Source organism: Schistocerca serialis, chromosome 8 (genome assembly GCF_023864345.2).
Source record: "Schistocerca serialis cubense isolate TAMUIC-IGC-003099 chromosome 8, iqSchSeri2.2, whole genome shotgun sequence".
NCBI classification, from domain to species: domain Eukaryota; kingdom Metazoa; phylum Arthropoda; class Insecta; order Orthoptera; family Acrididae; genus Schistocerca; species Schistocerca serialis.
This window is the reverse complement of record NC_064645.1, coordinates 317545802-317567769: the sequence shown is the minus strand read 5'-3', so window position 1 is coordinate 317567769 and position 21968 is coordinate 317545802. Positions and strand designations below refer to the sequence as shown.

At 40.8% G+C, this 21968-nt stretch overlaps 1 protein-coding gene across 2 annotated transcripts in view; it reads left to right on the top strand.

Moving 5' to 3' along the window:
- LOC126416411 (sodium-coupled monocarboxylate transporter 1-like) overlaps nt 1–21968 on the top strand; it is a 182116-nt gene that overhangs the window by 144934 nt on the left and 15214 nt on the right. For both annotated transcript variants that reach the window (XM_050084126.1, XM_050084127.1), the window contains exons 13-14: nt 6961–7145; nt 17680–17872. In XM_050084126.1, coding sequence (XP_049940083.1) covers nt 6961–7145; nt 17680–17872 — 378 coding nt within the window. The remainder of the gene's footprint in view (nt 1–6960; nt 7146–17679; nt 17873–21968) is intronic.

Below are 21968 nucleotides of genomic sequence, written 5' to 3'. Positions count from 1 at the left end.
TTGGAACACGTGACGCAAAACTGACCTTACGACTTATTTTAGAAGATAGATTAAGGAAAGGCAAACCTACGTTTCTGGTATTTGTAGACTTAGAGAAATCTTTTGGCAATGTTGACTGGGATATTCTTTAAAATTCTGAAGGCGTCATGAGTCAAATACAGGGAACGGAAGGCTATTTACCATTTGTGCAGAAATCAGATGGCAGTTATGAGTCGAGGGGCACGAAAGTGAAGCAGTGGTTGGGAAGGGAGTGAGACAGGGTTGTAGCCTATCCCCGATGTTATTCAATCTGTATATTGAGCAAGCAGTAAAGGCAGCAAAAGAAAAATTTGCAGTAGGAATTAAAATCCACGGAGAACAAAAAAAAAAAAAAAAAAAAATGTGAGGTTTGCCGATGACATTATAATTCTGCCAGACACATCAAAGGGTCTGGAACAGCAGTTGAACGGAATGGACTGTATCCTGAAAGGAGGATATAAGATGATCATAAACAAAAGCAAAACGAGGATAATGGAATGTAGTCGAATTAAATCAGATAATGCTGAGGGAATTAAATTGGGAAATAAGACACTTAAAGTAGTAAATGAGTTTTGCTATTTGGGGAGCAAAATAACTGATGATGATCAAAGTAGAGAGGATATAAAGTGTAGAATGGCAATGGCAAGGAAAGCGTTTCTGCAGGAGAGAAGTTTGTTAACATTGAGAATAAATTTAAGTGTCAGGAAGTCTGTTCCAGAAGTATTAGTATGGACTGTAGTCGTCTGTGGAAGTGAAACATGGACGATAAATAGTTTAGACAAGAAGAGAATAGAAGCTTTAGAAATGTGGTGCTACAGAAGAATGCTGAAGATTAGAAGGGTAGATCACGTAACTAATGAGAAGGTACTGAATAGAATTGGGGAGAAGTGGAATTTGTGCCGCAACTTGACTAGAAGAAGGGATCGGTTGGTAGGACATGTTCTGAGTCACCTATTTAGTATTGGAGGGCAGCGTGGAGGGTAAAATCGTAGAGGGAGACCAAGAGATGAATACACTAAGCAGATTCAGACGGATGTCAGTTGTAATAGGTACTTGGAGATGAAGAAACCTGCACAGGATAGAGTAGCATGGAGAGCTGCATCAAACCAGTCTCTGGACTGAAGACCATAACAACAATAACACAACAACAATAAAAGAGTCCGTACCACGTAATATTTATACTTCAGCAGTGACCTCCGCAGTCTTTATATTAATAATGTGACATGATCAGCCTTCTACAGCTGAAAAGTTTCCGGAGCATGGCAATAAAGTGTGCAGTTTTACCTGAAAGATCTCGGCGAGACCTGGTTGAGTGCGTCGCTCCTTGCTTGGTGTCGTTTTGTGGGAAAATGATTAGAAAAAGAAGACGTCCTCAGTTATTCTTTCTGATTTGTAAATCAATATTTTTTTCCTGTTTGTCTGTCGACACCAACTGTTAATATATAAACCTAGTACCATTTGCACCACTTTTGTTATTGGTCAGACACTTTGTCCTATACAATTGTTTCATTATTTCACTTTCAGTATTTGCATTTTTCTTGCTCCCTTGATATTCTAGCTTAAGCGTTAATTCTGTCAGTGTTTTCGTGCACACTCCCATGTCCTCCATAGTCAGTCCCTTCACTGCTACCGTCTGACTTACAATGAACTAGCGTCATTTCCCTCCAGTGCGTCCACCTATGTCTCGCTGCCTAATTACGTGAACAGCAAGCGGAGGCGGACAGCGAGAAAGCAACAAATCATGAACCCTTCGCGTGTTAGTCAGAAACGTGTAGTATTAATCTGGACAATTTCCTTTCTGTACGCTACTCATATAATCAAATAACTACATGAAAGTGGCACTGACTTTAAAGGTAAATTTAGATACTTGTAAAGGATGTTAATCGTCTGTGCATTAATAAAAATGTGAGGTGTCATTTGAGGTGTCTAAGGATTTGGTCAGTTTACAGCATAATCGGATGACGTGTCTCAAAAGTTCTTATTCAGCCTATTGACTTGGTGCTGTCCTACACCTTTCCCTATATTGTTCTAAAATTTTAATCACTGTGTAGCTACTACAACCGGTATCTTCTATAGCCTATTTCGCAAATTCTAGCCCTTACCTGCTCGTCCTATTCTCCTCTTCTACCAATTCTTCTAGAATGATGCTGTTACAGATGTCTCACGAACCTGCTCTTTCTTCTGATAAGGGTATTCCTTAATCTTGATTCAATTATTCGTTTTTGTCGTTATTCATTTTGTAGATTCCCTTAATTTTTCATATTCTTCAACAGCACCATATTTTTAATGCTTACAGTTTCTTCTCCTCCGGATTTGCGATGGTCCGTGCAGGCTGTACTCCAGATATAGACATAAAACACCTCCATCCTCATTTCCATACAAATGTTTTATACCAGTAGGAGCCTTTTACTGAAGAAAGTTTTTTCATCTGTCGCGATTCAGTTCTTACTAGCTTAGACTACCCCATTTAAACTTGCTTCCTATACTGCCTGATGAAAAGAGTGAAGAAGATGGGGAAATGAAATGGAACTTCACTGGTTGAGAGGGCATATAACGTTGTTTCAGTGATCGTAAAATCGAATGCGATTTACAAAGAAGGTGGCAGAATCAATCCCCTTATCACTATGACGTTCCACCATTCTGGCCTGTCTGCAAGTACTGATACAGTTGGGAAGGGTTTCTCTCCTGCGGCAAGCTGTCCCACAATTTTTGTAGCCAGTCCTCGATATTCTGTATTCCTGCAAAGGGGTGGCGTTGATGGCTGAGCGGCTTCCACACATGTTTGGGGAAGGATAGTTGGGGTTTCTTGCTGGCCACTGGAGTACCTGAACATCACGCACACAGTTCATAGAGTCATGTACTATGTATAGTCAAATATTGGGCTGTTCAAAAACCACATCATGATACCTTCACATGAGAGGTAACACATGACGATGCAGGTTGTCTATGAAACATCGATGCGTCGCCAGAGTTCCCTCAATATCAGTCGTATTCTGAAATCATACCCATTGGCTCCACACACCATAACGCCAGCATTAACACAGCTGTGCCTCTCTCTAACATTAGAATCGTGAGACCTCTCCCCAGGTCTCCGCCATATTAGCCGACAATGGGCATTTGGAATGTGCAAAACCGCAGTTCATCACTGAATTCCTTAGTAGTCCACGCTTTCCCGTCACGGCATCACGCCAAACGCAGCTATGTATGGGATGATAGTACCCTGGTCAATCTGCTGCTAATCTCCAGTTAATAGTGTCGGAAAAGAGAATATTTTAGGGAGACCATTATCTGTTCTCCGATGGTAGCCACAGATGTGATGCTGATACGATGTGCTTAATGCACTATATGACGATCCTTCCTTGTTGTGGTCAGACGTATTCGATCGCAATATTGACGACAGGTATACCTGCCCCGAGGTTGCCATGTAATCTAATATCTGGCCACTGCCACACACGAATTCCCCACAGTTTTGGATATTGTACGATTTGACCGATCAGCCAAATGAATACCCACAGTGTTGTCCGCTCCAAATTCTGTCAAGTGCATCTCTGTGTCCCTCACAGTAATCACTCGACAGGTGGCGCTTTTCACGCTCTTTACGCCAGGCTCGGTAACAATACTAAACACGACTAACACTAAAGCATTCTGGTAGCCATTCTAGCTGTCAAACACATTCGCAACTCTAATAACTTACATAGCCGCCAGTGGTGTGTACAACCACCAACAAGTTACACTGACGTCTGCCCCTGTTCTCCAGGTGCTTCCGTCTTTTCTTCAGGCAGTGAAACTTTGATGAGTTCCCCGTTTCAGCCATCCTGTGTAACTGTACTTACAATATAAGATACCTTTTTTCACTTGTGCCAATATGAGTCGTTCCCAGATTTGAGCGGTCGAGTGGTTCTAGGCGCTACAGTCTGGAAACGCGCAACCGCTACGGTAGCAAGTTCGAATCCTGCCTCGGGCATGGATGTTTGTGATGTCCTTGGGTTAAATAGGTTTAAGTAGTTCTCAGTTCTAGGGGGCTGATGACCTAAGAAGTTAAGTCCCATCGTGCACAGAGCCGTTTTTTAACCATATTTGACGTAAATCACGTTGTTACTCTCCTTTCCATTATTTTTCATCGCCTTCGTCTTAGCTTTGTTCATCCTCAAGTCATGTTCTGTGCTAACGATTATGTCCATTCCATTCTCTTGTTCATTTTAGAACATCACGTTTTCACAATGCAAGTTGGAAGAATTTGCCTTCCAAACATATCAACACTGAACAGATAACGGGCCTTAGTTAATCATGGAGGACAATTGTGAACACGTTTGATTTTCTGATAGTCGAAACCATTGTGTACACCGGTGACTGTTTAACTTGCTGAAAAAGTTGTCATTTATCTTGCATTAATAGCCTGCTTCGAACAGTAAACCATTTTCATATGACACTACTTTATCCAGCGTCAAAAAAAAATAATGAAATATTTTAAAGAGATTTTTTCGGCCTCTTCAATCTTCTGTACCAGTCTCTTCACATCCAAGTAGGACTTACACCCAATGACGGGGATATTCGATGAATATATTCCAGTTTCTCTCTTTCCCTACAGCTTTTACTCTTTACAGCTTCGTCCAGTATCAAAGAAGTTTTTTCTGATCTCTTAATACACACTCTCTCCACCCGCCCAGTTTTAACGTCAATGTTTTCCACATATTTCTCTCCTCGCCGAGACTGTGGAAAACCTCTTCTACCTAACTTACGACAGCCCTCTGCAGCACCTCATCTCAAACGCTTAGATTCCCTTGTTTTACGGTTTCGACACTGTCCATGACACTTTCGTACAGTTCTGTGTTCCAAACATAATAACTCAGAAACTTCTTCCTCAAATCAGTGTCAATGTTTGATACTAGTGGATGTTTTTATAGAATTCACCCTTTATCAGAGCTAGTCTGCACGTCCGCTTCATTTTCATGTGTCAAATCCCTCCCAAGATAGAAGAATTCCTTCGCTTCCCCTACTTCTGACCCCCAGCTGATGTTAATTTTATCACTAATCTCATTCCTGCTACTGCACATTACTTTCGTCTTTTTTTAATTACTGTCAATACTTGTTCCACGCTCATCTGACTGTTCTTTCTATTCAAGAGGTCTTGTAATTTTTCTTCACTGTCACTGAGGATAATAATTCCATCAGCGAATCTTATCACTGCTATCAGTACATTCTGAAGTGCAATACCACTCGTGAATCTTTGTTTCTTTTTATTTCCGGTATTGTTTCTTCGATCTACACACTGAATAGTAAGAGAGAAAGACATTATTCCTGTCTCGCATCCTTCCTAACCCAAGCACTTCGTCCTTGATCTACCATTCCTATTTCTCCTTTTTGATTCTTGTATACATATTGTGTTATTTCACTATAAAATTCGAGTCACAAATGGTTTTGTAACTACTTACATGTATATCAATGACGATTAGCGAAGCCTGCCAGTTGAGTTCATTATTCTGATCTGAAAACAAGTAGAGGGCTGATGATGCAAAGAGAGGAATGGAAAATACTTTGCACTGTGTTCTGTCCCACGTCCCACAACACATCCTCCGGGTGTTGTAAATCCTGGTAACATACAAACTTAACTTACAAACTGGAGTAAGCGCCATATTTGGCTTATGCTTCGGACCCTGCCTATAACAACTTATATCTTTGACAAAATAACTTTGTAACTTCTTAACCGTTTAAGCCCTAGTGGTTTCTGACTGAGACCACCATTTTGGTAATACTTTTGTAGTGCTGGTGCATTTCGTATGGAACTACCAGTGCAATTGCAAGACAGAGGCTTCTAATGGTACACTGAAGTACTTCTACGAATTTAGTGCATTATATCAGTCACTTATAGCCAATGGCTCTGAGCACTATGGGACTTAACATCTGAGGTCATCAGTCCCCTAGAACTTAGAACTACTTAAACCTAACCAACCTAAAGACATCACACACATACATGCCCGAGGCAGGATTCGAACCTGCGATCGTAGCAGTCGGGCGGTTCCGGACTGAAGCGCCTTGAACCGCTAGGGCACCGCAGCCGACGTCACTTACGGCGTTCAAAGCAACAGTGACAGCAACTGTGTTACGGGATTGCAGGAGACTCTGATATATGACTTTGTTGAGGAGATCACTAACAGTAAAAGCAACTATATCTAAGTTTTTATAACATAAATTTGAGTCTGTACTACGTCTTTTATCAGTATTATCTAAATGAAACCACTGGGTCAGTATGTTGTTATGATAAAAAATTTTGTCAAATTTTAGGCCCAGTTTTGCTTGTTATTCATGACTACAATTTGTTTTAGGCGTTATGAGTTTATGGAAGTTTTGAGATGTGGAATTTTGTCTAGGGAAAATGCGAATTTCTTTTCGAATATACCATATGAAATGTTGAATGGTTGAAAACAGCATTTCCCAGTGGTTCCATAGTGAAACCATCTCCTTAAAACAACTGATTGCTTACTTTTTGTCAATTTCATCTTACATTCGATGCTTACTATGAAAACAAGCATTAGCTTTGTGAAAAATGTCACTTTTATATTTCAAAGTACAACCGCCTCCTTAAAAATTGATAGTTTACTTTCTGCCAATTTCTTCTTGTATTCGTTGCTCATATGATGATGAAGTCGAATTATGTGAAATTTTTAATTTCTTTTTTTTTCATTTTGTTGAGACTCAAAGAGTTAATGGGATGGTTATCGTGCTTGCTTTACGCAACCCTTAATGAACATTGCGGTGGCTAAGTATCTTGATCATAGGTAAAGTAACATCAAAGTAGCTAAATGCTTCACACATCCAAAATGCACGATACAAACAGATGAAGAAGAATGATCTCCTTGCCACCAGACATTGTCTCAGCATCTGCCTCCTCTACAGTGTTGGGATGCTTTACTTGTGCCTGATGGTTTGTTTGCGCATGCGCAGGGTATGCTGGTGGGCGGGCTGACCAGCGTGGTCCTGATGGCGTGGTTGTCTCTGGGCGCCCAGACCTACCAGGCCAGGGGGGACATCCGCTTCGCCACCAAGCCATTCTCCACTGACGGGTGCCTCTACGAGTTTGACCGCGCAAACAACGGCTCTGTGGCTGTCACAGTTGACTACCACAACAGGTAAAACTAAAGTATACCTACTGCCTGCATGTCATCTATGGGATACATAATGAAATAATATATTCTGAGTTAAAACACAGTGAGCTATCTCGAACAGAACGACCTCCATGACAACCAGCAAGGATTTCTAAAATATGGATCATACGTGAACTCGCACTTGACATTCTGAAAGTCAAATGATCACGGTACTCGGGTAGGTGCAGTATTTCTCGATTTCTGAAAAGCATTTGATTTAGTGCCACAGCTACGCTTATTATAAAAATCGCGATCATATGGAGTATGAAACGAAATATGTGACTGGATTGCTGAGTTCGTGGGTGGGAGGCTGCAGCATTGGACTGAGAATTATCGTCAGATGTCGAAATAACTTCGGGTGTACGCCAAGGAACTATGCTGGGTCCCTCGCTGTTCACGATGTCTATTAATCATCTTGCGGACAATATTAAAAGTAACCCCAGACTTTTCGTAGATGATACACTTATCTGCAACGATGTACAATATGAACGAAGCTCAGCGAATGTTAAGCGAGTTCTTAATAAGATTTCAAAGTGGTGCGATGACAGGCAACTTTCTTTAAATGTTGAAAAATGTAAAACTGTGCATGTCACAAAACGAAAAATCATAGTATCCTATGTTTACGAATGTTTACAATGTTAGTGAGCCACAGTAAATCTGTAAACTCATACAAATACTTGGGTGTGAAGTGAAAACGATTAGATAGATTCAGTCATGATCAAAGCAGGCAACAGACTTCAGTTTATACTTGGGAAATGTAATCAATCTATAAAGGAGATTGCTCAAAAATCATTCGTGCGACCCATCGTAGAATATTGCTCATGTTTGTGAGACCTGTACCAAACAGGACTAACAGGGAATACCGAACATATACAGAGAAGGGCAGCATGAATGGTCACAGATTTGATTAATCCGTGAGAGAGTATCACAGAGATACTGAAGAAACTGAACTGGTAGACTCTTGAAGATAAATGGAAACCATCTTGAGAAACTCTACTAACTGAGTTTCAAGAACCGATTTTAAAAGGTGACCTTAGGAAAATACTCCCAACATATCATTTCCGTAAGGATAGTAATGATAAGATTAGATCAATTACCGCGTGAACAGAGGCATTTAAAGAATCATTTTTCCCGTGCTCCATACGTGAGTGGAACGGGAAAAAGCTCTTATAATTAGTACGGTGGAGATGTACCTTCTGCCTTGCACTTCACAGAGTTCTCAGAGTATATCGACGTAAAAATTGAAAATGTAGACCTGTTTGAAGTTTCCTATGATGCTACATCTGTCGCAAACAGTAAGTACACACCTACTAACATCTGTGTTCAAACAGTGCGATGCAGAATTTTTCCAGGTAGGCTCCTTTCTATCTCTAGTGTGGCTTCGTTTGGTGTATTTTCCACAACTGGTTTCGTTTGTGTCTCTGTCCCGTCCTCCAATGTATCACAGCTTCTCTCCATTCCATATTTTATAAATTTTTCACTCCACATTTTAGTTACTTTATCTCTAACAGCAGTAATTGCCTCAAAAAATATTTTTATTTTCTACTGAAACATTAGGATACATCACACAGATGTTCATACAACAAACTTCCACTCAGCTATCAACTCCATGTTACTGTCAGGAAAATGCCTCATCACGAGGGCACCAAGTGTCATACCTACCCTCCAACCCCTTTTTACAAAAATGTTCTTGGCTGATAACAATATTAGTTAGAGTTAAAGAAATAAATAAATAGCTGTCAGTAAATGGACACCTGAATATTACTCTTTATGAGACCCTGGATCTATACTTGGAATTCGCTCAAAATACATGAAAAATTTGTAATTATATGAATTTAGAACCACTTTATGAACACAAATACCAATGGTAGTAATGGATCATATGTAGCCTAATTTCTATTGAAATTGTAGGATTTGGTAGCATTACTAAGGTGCACACAGATCAATTAAGACTCAAAGGAAACGGTATGTTAGTAGCAAACATTGGAAAAACCAGTACAGCATGCACCTTTTACAACGATAGCTTCAAGTGTTGTTATATGATGAGCAAATGTTTAAGTACCCCTCTTTTGCACTGGGTTGTATCATTTATAATTCGGATGGTTAGCAAACTTCTAACACAGTTATTAAACCTGACGACATAATCCACAAGTATCCCAAACTATCTACACATACATAAAGGTATCAGCATACGACGCAAATAAGGGACGAAACAAGAAAAGACTTTCTTCTTCACAATTTGTTCATTCTCATACTAAATTGCTCATTATTTACACTTAGTGTAGAAACACAACTTTATAAGAATCTGTAAAACGGGAGTTTTTAGTGTAACTGTCAATGAGTAGCACTGTCGCTGAACATGAAGTCGCGTGAGATTTTACCCGTGCCCTTTATGTAGTGACAGATTTTGCAACACACAACTACTCAGAACAATTACTGGACGAGTCTTAATAACAGCAACAATCTTTATCTTAAATATCCTCGTTTTTGCCACGGCTCTTCAGTCGTACACTCTTCACGCTGTGACTAGATGTGAGTATCACAGTACTTGTAACTGTAGAGAAACGCATTCCACTTCTTGTCTTTCGTTATCTCACCACAACTGACCTTCCTTTAATTATGTTTAAATTACAACCATTTAACTTATGCAGATAAGCTGATGATAACTTCAGCTAGTATCTGAAAGATAAACCGTAGAAGTACGACCCTCAGTACGAATGTTTACTACTTGTGCATTTGACCAACACTAGGAGGAAAAATAAAAAACTGTCGTGTATGTGAAGTGCAGTAAGAGAAAACGAATCGTTTGTGAAACACTGTATACAGTTCGTATTGCTTTCTTTTTATGAATTACTATATCACACATATCGTTGCATCTCCAAAATTGCAAGTAATTTTTAACCACTAATTCCATGGACTGTGGTTGCGTTAATAGGTTTGTTTGGTCGGATTCTTCTTTTACCAAATTATGCCCATCTGTTTCCAGCCAAAACAGTGACTTCAAATACCCATTTATCCATTTATTGAACACTCATTATAACCGGAAAAATCCATTTTACACTCCAATTTACGGTAAGACTCCGTCTTTCTGCATCACCCACATGCCATGGAACCTCAGTGTTCTTAGTCATACGTGATAACGACACACACTAGTAACATTTTGCATTGGACACTTTTCCATATCCATTCATATAATAAGAAAATGCTTTAAAAGACGTTCTCTCTGTCAATCCATAAATACTTTACAAAATAAAATTATAATTTTAAAATTGGTACAACGATACTTACAATGTACTTCCACAAAACATGAGACAGTTAATTTTTCATACAGTTACGTAGATGTCATCTCTGGATGACATTAAATTAATACACTGGTAACGACTATCGGCTACCCCCTGGCAGCTCCTAGTGTCACTTAGACTGTGGTCACAGTGACATCGACTTCTGCGGCTTCCGACGAAGACCGACAACGGCCTAGAGTTTCAAATCTGTATTCCAGACCATGCGCTGTCAGAATACAGCCGATCTCAACGTCCGAACGTATAAATTTCGGACGACAATCAGTGAAACTCAAATCCGTTTTTTTTTCTTTTTTTGGGCTAGAATTGGCCGACGATCTCATAAACGAAATATGAACTATGAGAAACTGATGAGATAAGTTCAAGAAAAAACCTATTAATGAAATCCTGAGGATGAAAAACATCATAATCAGAGCAAAACTCGGAATTATGGACTGAAATCACAGCTTTATTGGAAACTACAATTCGGAAAAATTCGAAAATTTTAGCCGTAATATATATGGTCAACAAATAGTTCGTTGAAGTCAGGCGGATGGCGTGTCTTACGCTAAATGTTACTGTAGTAGATATCTTTGGGTTGTGCCATGTGGACGATAGCTCTCTACAAATTATTCTTACTAGTGACTGGCGGTTTTGTGAGGTGGCTTGAAAATGTGGTATGTTTTTCCACTTTTCAGTTCTTCAGGTGTTCAGAGAATCTCATTCTAAAATTTATGTTTGTCCTTCAACGTACCCTGAATGAAAGCCATTTAAGGTTAATTGACTTTTGTCTGTTTTGCTGGATTTGTATGAAGTTGTGGAGAGAGATTGTAATCTTGCTTTTCAGCGTCATCACCAATCGTCTTAAGTGTGTACAAGGTGACCCAAAAGTCTATTAACATTTGAAAATTCAATTCTTCACGGAATAATGAAGTAAAGAATTAAAAATTAACACACAGGCTTGCCATAACATGGTTTCTTAGTGAAACCAAAAAAGTGTACAAAATGACTATTGATGGCGATTCATAGGAGAAAAAAGCAATAATTAGCGTAACTATTGGTTTTTAGCAAAGACTATGTTCTTAATAGCACGTTGTCAATATGTCATCTGTAACTGAACAACAACTCCTGTTGCACAGGGACAATGTCGTGAACAGAATTTCAGTACGTATGGTGAGAAATTGCCGTCTGATGTTGTCTTTTAGCATCCCTAAAAAGATCAGACAGTCGTGGTGAACTTGCGATTTCAGCTAACACCACAACTAATAATCATACAGCCTTATGACGTAAGCAGTGTAATAACGACGCAACACCAAAATATCAGAAGTGCAAGACCCGTCTTACGACATGGAAAGTGGCGCGACAGTGAACTCCAGACAAGAGAGATAAATCCGTACTGTTGCTTTTCGAAATACGAGTACGAGTTCATAATATTGTTCATCTATACACTACTGGCCATTAAAATTGCTACACCACGAAGATGACGTGCTACAGACGATAAAAGTAACCGACAGGAAGAAGATGCTGTGATATGCAAATGATTAGCTTTTCAGAGCATTCACACAAGGCTGCCGCCGGTGGCGACACCTACAACGTGCTGACATAAGGAAAGCTTCTAACCGATTTCTCATACACAAACAGCAGTTGACCGGCGTTGCCTGGTGAAACGTTGTTGTGATGCCTCGTGTAGGGAGGAGAAATGCGTACCATCACGTTTCAGATTTCGATAAAGGTCGGATTCTAGCCTATCGCGATTGCGGTTTATCGTATCGCGACATTGCTGCTCGCGTTAATCGAGATCCAATGACTGTTAGCAGAATATGGAATCGGTGGGTTCAGGAGGGTAATACGGAACTCCTTGCTGGATCCCAACGGCTTCGTATCACTAGCAGTCGACATGACAGGCATCTTATCCGCATGGCTATAACGGATCGTGCAGCCACGTCTCGATCCCTTAGTCAACTGATGGGGACGTTTGCAAGATAACAACCATCTGCACGAACAGTTCGACGACGTTTGCAGCAGGACTATCAGCTCGGAGCCCATGGCTGCGGTTACCCTTGACGCTGCATCACAGACAGGAGCGCCTGCGATGGTGTACTCAACGACGAACCTGGGTGCACGAATGACAAAACGTCATTTTCTCGGATGAATCCAGGTTCTGTTTACAGCAACACGATGGTCCCATCCGTATTTGGAGACATCGCGGTGAACGCACATTGGAAGCGTGTATTCGTCATCGCCATAGTGGCGTATCACCCGGCGTGATGGTATGGGGTACCATTGGTTACACGTCTCGGTCACCTCTTGTTCGCATTGACGGCACTTTGAACAGTGGACGTTACATTTCAGATGTGTTACGACCCGTGGCTCTACCCTTCATTCGATCCCTGCGAAACCCTACGTTTCGGCAGGATAATGCACGACCGGATGTTGCAGGTCCTGTACGGACCTTTCTGGATACAGAAGATGTCCTCTATGGACCTTTCTAGATACAGAAAATGCTCGACTGCTGCCCTGGCTAGCACATTTTCCAGATCTCTCACCAATTGAAAACGTCTGGTCGATGGTGGCCGAGGAACTGGCTCGTCACAATACGCCAGTCACTACTCTTTATGAACTGTGGTATCGTGTTGAAGCTGCATGGGCAGCTGTACCTGTACACGCCATCCAATCTCTGTTTGACTCAATGCCCAGGCGTATCAAGGCCGTTATTACGGCCAGAGGTGGTTGTTCTGGGTACTGATATCTCAGGATCTATGCACCCAAATTGTGTGAAAATGCCATCACATGTCAGTTCTAGTATAATATATTTGTCCAATGAATACCCGTTTATCATGTGCATTTCTTCTTGGTGTAGCAATTTTAATGGCCAGTAGTGCATATAGGTGATTCTGGTACTCTGGTGGTAAAGTGTATTTGACTGTAAAACCAAATATTGCAATTTCGACCGTGTGACTGTTATCAACTAGAAATTCTGTTCCGTATTCCTTGAATTGCAACGTACATGTGTTGCTCGCGTTCTGGTTAAGTACGGACTGTGGAAAAACCGGGAGAGAATCGCAGCACTTAAGATGTGGTGCTACTGAAGAATGTTGAAGATTAAGTGGACAAATATGGTAAGAAGTGAGGAAGATCCCTGCAGAATTGGCGACGAAAGAAATATATGGAAGACAAGGAAGAAGGAACAGATGGTAAACATTTGCTACGACACCACAGAATAACTTCCATGGTACTAGAGGAAGCTGTAGAGAGTAGAAACTGTAGATGAAGATATAGATTGGAACACAGCCAGCAAATAATTGAGGATGAATGTTGCAAGTGCTACTCTGAGGTGAAGAGGTTGGCACATGAGAGGAATTCGTGCCGGGCTGCGTCAATCCAGTCACAAGACTGATGTATCAAAAAAAGAAAAAAAACTTACAACTGTCTTCAAAGTGATATATTAAATAAATTCGAAGTTGCGAATGAGGACAACCATCAACTGTAGAATGGAATGATGACAATGAAAATGTGCAGGGCTGGGACTCGAACCCGGATTTTCCGCTTATCACGAACCGTCGTTTTACACTCTGACTTCCCGTACACGACTTATGGCCACCTCAAAACTTCCATGTGTCGTCAACCACAAGTCTACGAGCTGTGCTCGTATATTCCCGTACAGGTCAGACGTTGTATGAAAGTCGCTTGCCTGGTATCGGCAGATATCCACAAACCTGTCAAACCCTGCTGACACGGAGTTCTCCATTAAATGAGAGAAAGTACTGATAATGGATGCAACAAAAATAACGTAGAATTTGAGCAACATACTTGCAATGCATTTAAGTCGAACAGTTCAACTCAGATTTTTAAGCAATAACAGATACACGTAAGTCCGCAGAACACCATGCAACGAAACCAGCTTCTGTTTTATATGAAACAAAAACGAATTTTGAATCATTTACCCCACCCAACATTACGTATATGAGAATAACGCAATCAGAATACGAGTAACATATTTACAACGCAATTCAGAAAGTGAAATACATACGGGGAGTCGTAATGAGATGTACACAGTGATGAAACCAACTTCTGTTAACTATGAAACGAAAACAAACAGGGAAGATTAAAAATCAGCCAATAAGAATGCGAGATGATGGTTTTATTAACTCACAACGCTGTAAGTGTCGTGGTAGCGAACCAAGGGCGTGTTACCAGAAGTCCCTATATAAGTTTCACCACGATGGCAGTAAACTTCTTACGCAGTTTCGTGGCAGGCGGTGAGGTCTGAATCAGCGATGATCTTGGACTATCGACCTATCTGTTTGACGGGAGAATTCTAACAGTATGCTCTTAAACTGGCCTACCTAGCCATTTTTGGGAGACCAAATTAGGTGCAACTATCGCATACTCAGTTTAACAGCTCATGCATCCAAGTTGCTGACAAGAATAATATACAGAAGAATTCAAAAGAAAATTGAGGACCCTTTAGATGACTCTCAGTTTGGTTTAGGGAAGGCAAAGGCACCAGTTCAGTCCTAGATACTGATAATGGAAGCAAAACTGAAGAAAAATCAAGACACATTAATGGGACTTGCCAATCTGAAGAAAGCGTTCGACAATGTAAAACGGTACAACCAGTTCGAAATTCTGAGAAAAATAGTGGTAATTTATGGAGAAAGATGGGTAACGTATAGTATGTACAAGGACTAATGGTTCAAATGGCTCTGAGGACTATGGGACTTAACATCTATGGTCATCAGTCCCCTAGAACTTAGAACTACTTAAACCTAACTAACCTAAGGACATCACACAACACCCAGCCATCACGAGGCAGGGAAAATCCCTGACCCCGCCGGGAATCGAACCCGGGAACACGGGCGTGGGAAGCGAGAACGCTACCGCACGACCACGAGATGCGGGCTACAAGGACTAAAAGGGAGCAATGAGGGTGCAAGATGAAGAACGAAGTGCTCGGATTAAAAAGAATATAAGACAGTGGGGTAGTCTTTTGCCCCTACTGTTCATTTCATACATCAAAGAAGCAATGACCTAAATAAAAGAAAGGTTCAAGAGAGTGATTAAAATTTAAGGTAAAAGGATACCGATGATAAGATTAGCTGATGACATTGCCATTCTCAGTGAAAGTAAAGAAAAATTACAGGATCCATTGAATGGAATGAACAGTCTACTAAGTGCAGAATATGGATGGGGAATACATCGAAGAAAGGTGAAAGTAATGAGAAGTATCAGAATTGGGGATGACGATGTAGACGGATTCTATTACCTACGCAGCAAAATAACTCATGATGTACGAAGCAAGGAGAACATAAAAAGCAGATTATCACTAGCAAATAGGACGTTCCTCGCCGAGAAAAGTTTACGTGTGTCAAACATAGGCCTTAATTTGAGGAAGAACTTTCTGATAATGTAAGTTTTAGTCCAAGTAATTTTCAACATCCCTCTACAGCAACACATCTCTTCTGTTCCGATTTTCCGACAGTCCATGATTCACTACCGTACCATACTGTGCTGAAAACGTACATTCTCAGAAATTTCTTCCTCAGATTAAGCCCAATGTTTGGTACTAGCACACTTCTCTCGACCAGGAATGCCCTTTTTGCCAGTGCTACTCCGCTTTCTATGTCCTGCTTGCTTCATCCGTCACGCATAATTTTGCTTCCAAGTTACCAGAATTCCTCAAATTCATGTACTTAGTGGTTATCAGTTTTGATGTTAAGCCTACCAATAATCTCATTTCTACTACCCTTCAATACTATCGTCTTTCTTCGGTTCATTCTCAAGCCACATTCTATACTCATAAGGCTGTTCATTCCATTCATCAGATGCTGTAATTCTTTTTCGCTTCCACTAAAGATAGGAATGGTGTCAGTGAATAGTATTATTGATACCCTTCCATCCTGAACTTTAAACACAGTGCTCAATCTTTCTTTTATGTCGGTCGTAGTTATCTTGATGTGTAGACTGAACAGTATGGGCGAAAGGCAGCATCCCTGTCTTACACACATTTTAATCCAAGCATTTCGTTTTTTATCTTTCATTCTTACTTTTTCGTCTTAGTTTTGTAGATATTGTACACGGTCTCAAAAGCCTCAGTATGGTCCCCAAGGATAAATGCATACTTGCATTGATCTACTTTGCCTCCCAGATGAAGTAGGGAACGCCACGAAAATATTCACCAGACCATAACGCTCCCTCCTCTGTCGTGGACCCTCCCGACGATTGTTGCAAGGCGTTTGGTTTCAGATGTCTCACGATGTACACGCCAATGGCCATTTGTCTGACGGAGCATAATGCATCTGAAACAGACACTCTGTGTGCGTTCATTTGCAGTCCGATTCTAGCCTTTGTTGCCGATAATCAGCAGTCAGCACGGGTGCATGAATCAGGCACCTGTTGCGGAGGACCATACGCAGCAACGTTCGCTGAACGGTCGTTGAGGAGACACTGTTGTTAGCCACTTGGATCAGTTGCTCAATAGTTGCACGTCTAGTCACTCGCATACATCCCCGGAGCGGTGGTTCATCCTGTCATGAGTGGCCCCTGGTACACCTACCTGCCTCGGCGCCGGTTTCGAATGGTACCATTTCGGCAATGCTTCCACCCTTTGCCGAAAGCCAGTGGTCATGCCCCTTTGGACGTCAACTCCGTTTCAGCATTATGACAGCTTCAGCGAGTTCCACCACCAACCGGCATGCCTTATATACTCTCCGTCCGGAACCGCGCGACTGCTACGTTCGCAGGTTCGAATCCTGCCTCAAGCATGGATGTGTGTGATGTCCTTAGGTTAGTTAGGTTTAAGTAGTTATAAGTTCTAGGGGACTGATGACCACAGATGTTAAGTCCCATAGTGCTCAGAGCCATTTCAACCATCTTATATACTGTCCACTGTTGATACAGCCACATGCCGTCTGTGAGTGGTCATTGCACGTTGACGTCAAACATTAATGACCACATTAATGTTAGTTGACCTTGTATATTACCCGCTTTTCCACACAACTCAGATCTGTTTTCCTGAGATTTTCGAACATGTTGCATTGTTCCATACTGTTGAACGCATTATCTTTGTCGACAAATCCTACGAACAAGTGTTCATTATCAAGTGCAGCACAATATTGCCTTCCGGCTGGCTTTACCTTCTCTAAATCCAAACTGATCGTTACGCAACAGACCCTCAGTTTTCTTTTCCATTCTTGAATATGTTCTTTCGGTGTGAACGCTATAATGTTGATTGGTTACAGCGATGTGTGGACGGTGTACCGGCTGTCACACCTGTGGTACACGGCGATGGGCTGGACCATCACGATGGTGGTGTCGCAGCTGGTGAGCCTCGTGGTGCGGCCTGGAGAAGACGAGCCGCGACCTGGGCCACACCTCTTCAGTCCGCTGGTGCGGCGCTGGCTGCCCAAAGAGCCACTCGACAAGGGCTACAAGGTAACGGTCCCGTCTGAACACTCTACGTCTACGTCTTCAGTATGTATACTCTACAAGCCCTTAAAGTATGTGGCAGAGGGTACTTCTGGTACCAATATCATTTTCTCCCCTTCCCTTTTTCATTCGATAATGGTGCGTGGGAAGAACGACTGTCGCTAAACTTCTGTATGAGTTGGAATTTCTCTCATTTTCTGGTGGTAATCGTTTCGCGGGACGTATATGAGAATAATTATGTTACCTGACTTGTCTTTGAATGTGCAGTATGCTCACAGAATTTCAACAGTAAAGTCTGTTACCCGTAATACCTCCCTCGTAAAGTCTGTCACTGGAGTTCCTTAAGGATCTCCATAACCCTCCCGAACATACTAAACCTTCACCTGAGAAACGCGCCACTCTTAACTGTATTTCCTCTGTCGCTTCTATTAATCCAATCTGTTTAAGGCCTCATACTGATGATGAGTACCGTATGAAGGGCACCCTAGAACCACCAAGTAAGGCCTAATATTGCCCATAAGTTTTTGGTATATTAAAATTAATCATAACAAATGTTCTTCTATGTTTATGGGCCTTTTCATTTTTGTCTTTCACCTAATAAAGTACTATACTGTACGTTTATAACGCTAAAATTTTGAAAACTGAAAATTAAAAAATCTAACTTTTATATTCAAAGGCATATTTTGCACTGGATTGGTACTACCTGTGTCAATAATTCAAACTGTGTCTACTTTTGTGTACTATCTCCATTTGTTTACTCATATTCGCAAAATCCTTCACATGTGGAGGTTGTCGCCACCTCTCTAACCCTCATTAAGAATTAACCGTTTTTAATGCAGGGGGAAAATGTCATCTGTAAATAACAATATCTTCTCAAACTGAAGAGCGTTTCTTGAAAGTTTGTGATATACGGTACCCTATATTTTTACATCGTCTCTATTGAAGGGCGTTTCTTGAAAGTTTGTGGTATACAGCACCCATTATTTTCCGGGCGGGGACTACTCAAGAGGACGTTGTTATCAGGAGAAAGAGAACTGGCATTCTACGGATCGGAGCGTGGAATGTTAGATCCCTTAATCGAGCAGATAGGTTAGAAAATTTAAAAAGGGAAATGGATAGGTTAAAGCTAGACATAGTGGGAATTAGTGAGGTTCGGGGGCAGGAGGAACAAGACTTTTGTTCAGGTGAATACAGGGTTATAAATACAAAATCAAATAGGGGTAATGCAGGAGTAGGTTTAATAATGAATAAAAAAAATAGGAGTGCCGGTAAGCTACTACAAACAGCATAGTGAACGCATTACTGTGGCCAAGATAGACACGAAGCCCACGCCTACTACAGTAGTACAAGTTTATATGCCAACTAGCTCTGCAGATAATGAAGAAATTGATGAAATGTATGATGAGATAAAAGAAATTATTCAGATAGTGAAGGGAGACGAAAATTTAATAGTCATGGGTGACTGGAATTCGATTGTAGGAAAAGGGAGAGAAGGAAACATAGTAGGTGAATATGGACTGGAGGTAAGAAATGAAAGAGGAAGCCGTCTGTTAGAATTTTGCACAGAGCATAACTTAATCATAGCTAACACTTGGTTCAAGAATCATAAAAGAAGGCTGTATACATGGAAGAATCCTGGAGATACTAGTAGTTATCAGATAGATTATATAATGGTAAGACAGAGATTTAGGAACCAGGTTTTAAATTGTAAGACATTTCCAGGGGCAGATGTGAACTCTGACCACAATCTATTGGTTATGAACTGTAGAATAAAACTGAAGAAATTACAAAAACGTGGGAATTTAAGGAGAGGGGACCTGGATAAACTGACTAAACCAGAGGTTGTGCAGACTTTCAGGGAGAGCATAAGGAAACAATTGACAGCAGTGGGGGGAAAGAGATACAGTTGAAGAAGAATGGGTAGCTCTGAGGGATGAAGTAGTGAAGGCAGCAGAGGATCAAGTAGGTAAAAAGACGAGGGCTAGTAGAAATCCTTGGGCAACAGAAGAAATATTGAATTTAATTGATGAGAGGAGGAAACATAAAAACGCAGTAAATGAAGTAGGCAAAAAGGAATATAAACGTCTCAGAAATGAGATCGACAGGAAGTGCAAAATTGCTAAGCAGGGATAGCTGGAGGACAAATGTAAGGATGTAAAGGTTTATCTCACTAGGGGTAAGATAGATACTGCCTACAGGAAAATTAAAGAGACCTTTGGAGAAAAGAGAACCACTTGTATGAATATCAAGAGCTCAGATGGAAACCAAGTCCTAACCAAAGAAGGGAAAGCAGAAAGGTGGAAGGAGTATATAGAGGGTCTATACAAGGGCGATGTACTTGAGGACAATCGAAGAGAATGTAGGTGAAGATGAAATGAGAGATACGATACTGCGTCAAGAGTTTGACAGAGCACTGAAAGACCTGAGCCGAAACAAGGCCCTGGGAGTAGACAACATTCCATTAGAACTACTGACAGCCTTGGAAGAGCCAGTCCTGAGAAAACTCTACCATCTGGTGAGCAAGATGTATGAGACAGGCGAAATACCCTCATACTTCAAAAAGAATATAATAATTCCAATCCCAGAGAAAGCAGGTGCTGACAGATGTGAAAATTACCGAACTATCAGTTTAATAAGTCACAGCTGCAAAATACTAACGCGAATTCTTCACATACAAATGGAAAAACTGGTAGAATCCGACCTAGGGGAAGATCAGTTTGGATTCCGTAGAAATATTGGAACACGTGAGGCAATACTGACCTTACGACTTATCTTAGAACAAAGATTAAGGAAAGGCAAACCTACGTTTCTAGCATTTGTAGACTTAGAGAAAGCTTTTGACAATGTTTACTGTAATACTCTCTTTCAAATTCTGAAGGTGGCAGGTGTAAAATACAGGGAGCGAAAGGCTATTTACAATTTGTACAGAAAGCAGATGGCAGTTATTAGAGTCGAGGGACATGAAAGGGAAACATTGGTTGGGAAAGGAGTGAGGCAGGGTTGTAGCCTCTCCCTGACGTTATTTAATCTGTATATTGAGCAAGCAGGAAAGGAAACAAAAGAAAAATTCGGAGTAGGTATTAAAATCCATGGAGAAGAAATAAAAACTTTGAGGTCCGCCGATGACATTGTAATTCTGTCAGAGACAGCAAAGGACTTGGAAGAGCAGTTGAACGGAATGGACAGTGTCTTGAAAGGAGGATATAAGATGAAAATAAACAAAAGCAAAATGAGGATAATGGAATGTAGTCGAATTAAGTCGGGTGATGCTGAGGAAATTAGATTAGGAAATGAGACACTTAAAGTAGTAAAGGAGTTTTGCTATTTGGGGAGCAAAATAATTGATGATGGTCGAAGTAGAGAAGATATAAAACGTAGATTGGTAATTGCAAGGAAAGCGTTTCTGAAGAAGAGAAATTTGTTAACATCGAGTATAGATTTAAGTGTCAGGAAGTCGTTTCTGAAAGTATTTGTATGGAGTGTAGCCATGTATGGAAGTGAAACATGGACAATAAATAGTTTGGACAGGAAGAGAATAGAAACTTTCGAAATGTGGTGCTACAGAAGAATGCTGAAGATTAGATGGGTAGATCACATAACTAATGAGGAAGTAGGACATGTTCTGAGGCATCAAGGGATCACAAATTTAGCATTGGAGGGCAGCGTGGAGGGTAAAAATCGTAGAGGGAGACCAAGAGATGAATACACTAAGCAGATTCAGAAGGATTTAGGTTGCAGTAGGTACTGGGAGATGAAGAAACTTGCACAGGATAGAGTAGCATGGAGAGCTGCATCAAACCAGTCTCAGGACTGAAGACCACAACAACACATTTTTACAAGTGTTTTGTTTCTGTTTTTGCAAGTTTTCGTTAAGAAGAAAAATGTATTATTCAGTTATTAGATCAAATATAGCCTATATATTCAAGTATGGAACTTATGTTTCTAGTTTATAGAAACTTTCTTTGACTAAGTTTTGAGCACTACTGCTTGATATGCCTTACACCAGAGAAAAATTGTGTATTAATTTCTACGTTTATGGACACACTACGAGTTCCAGATATTTATGTTTTAGCTATGTCACTGAATATTGACAAGCTCACCT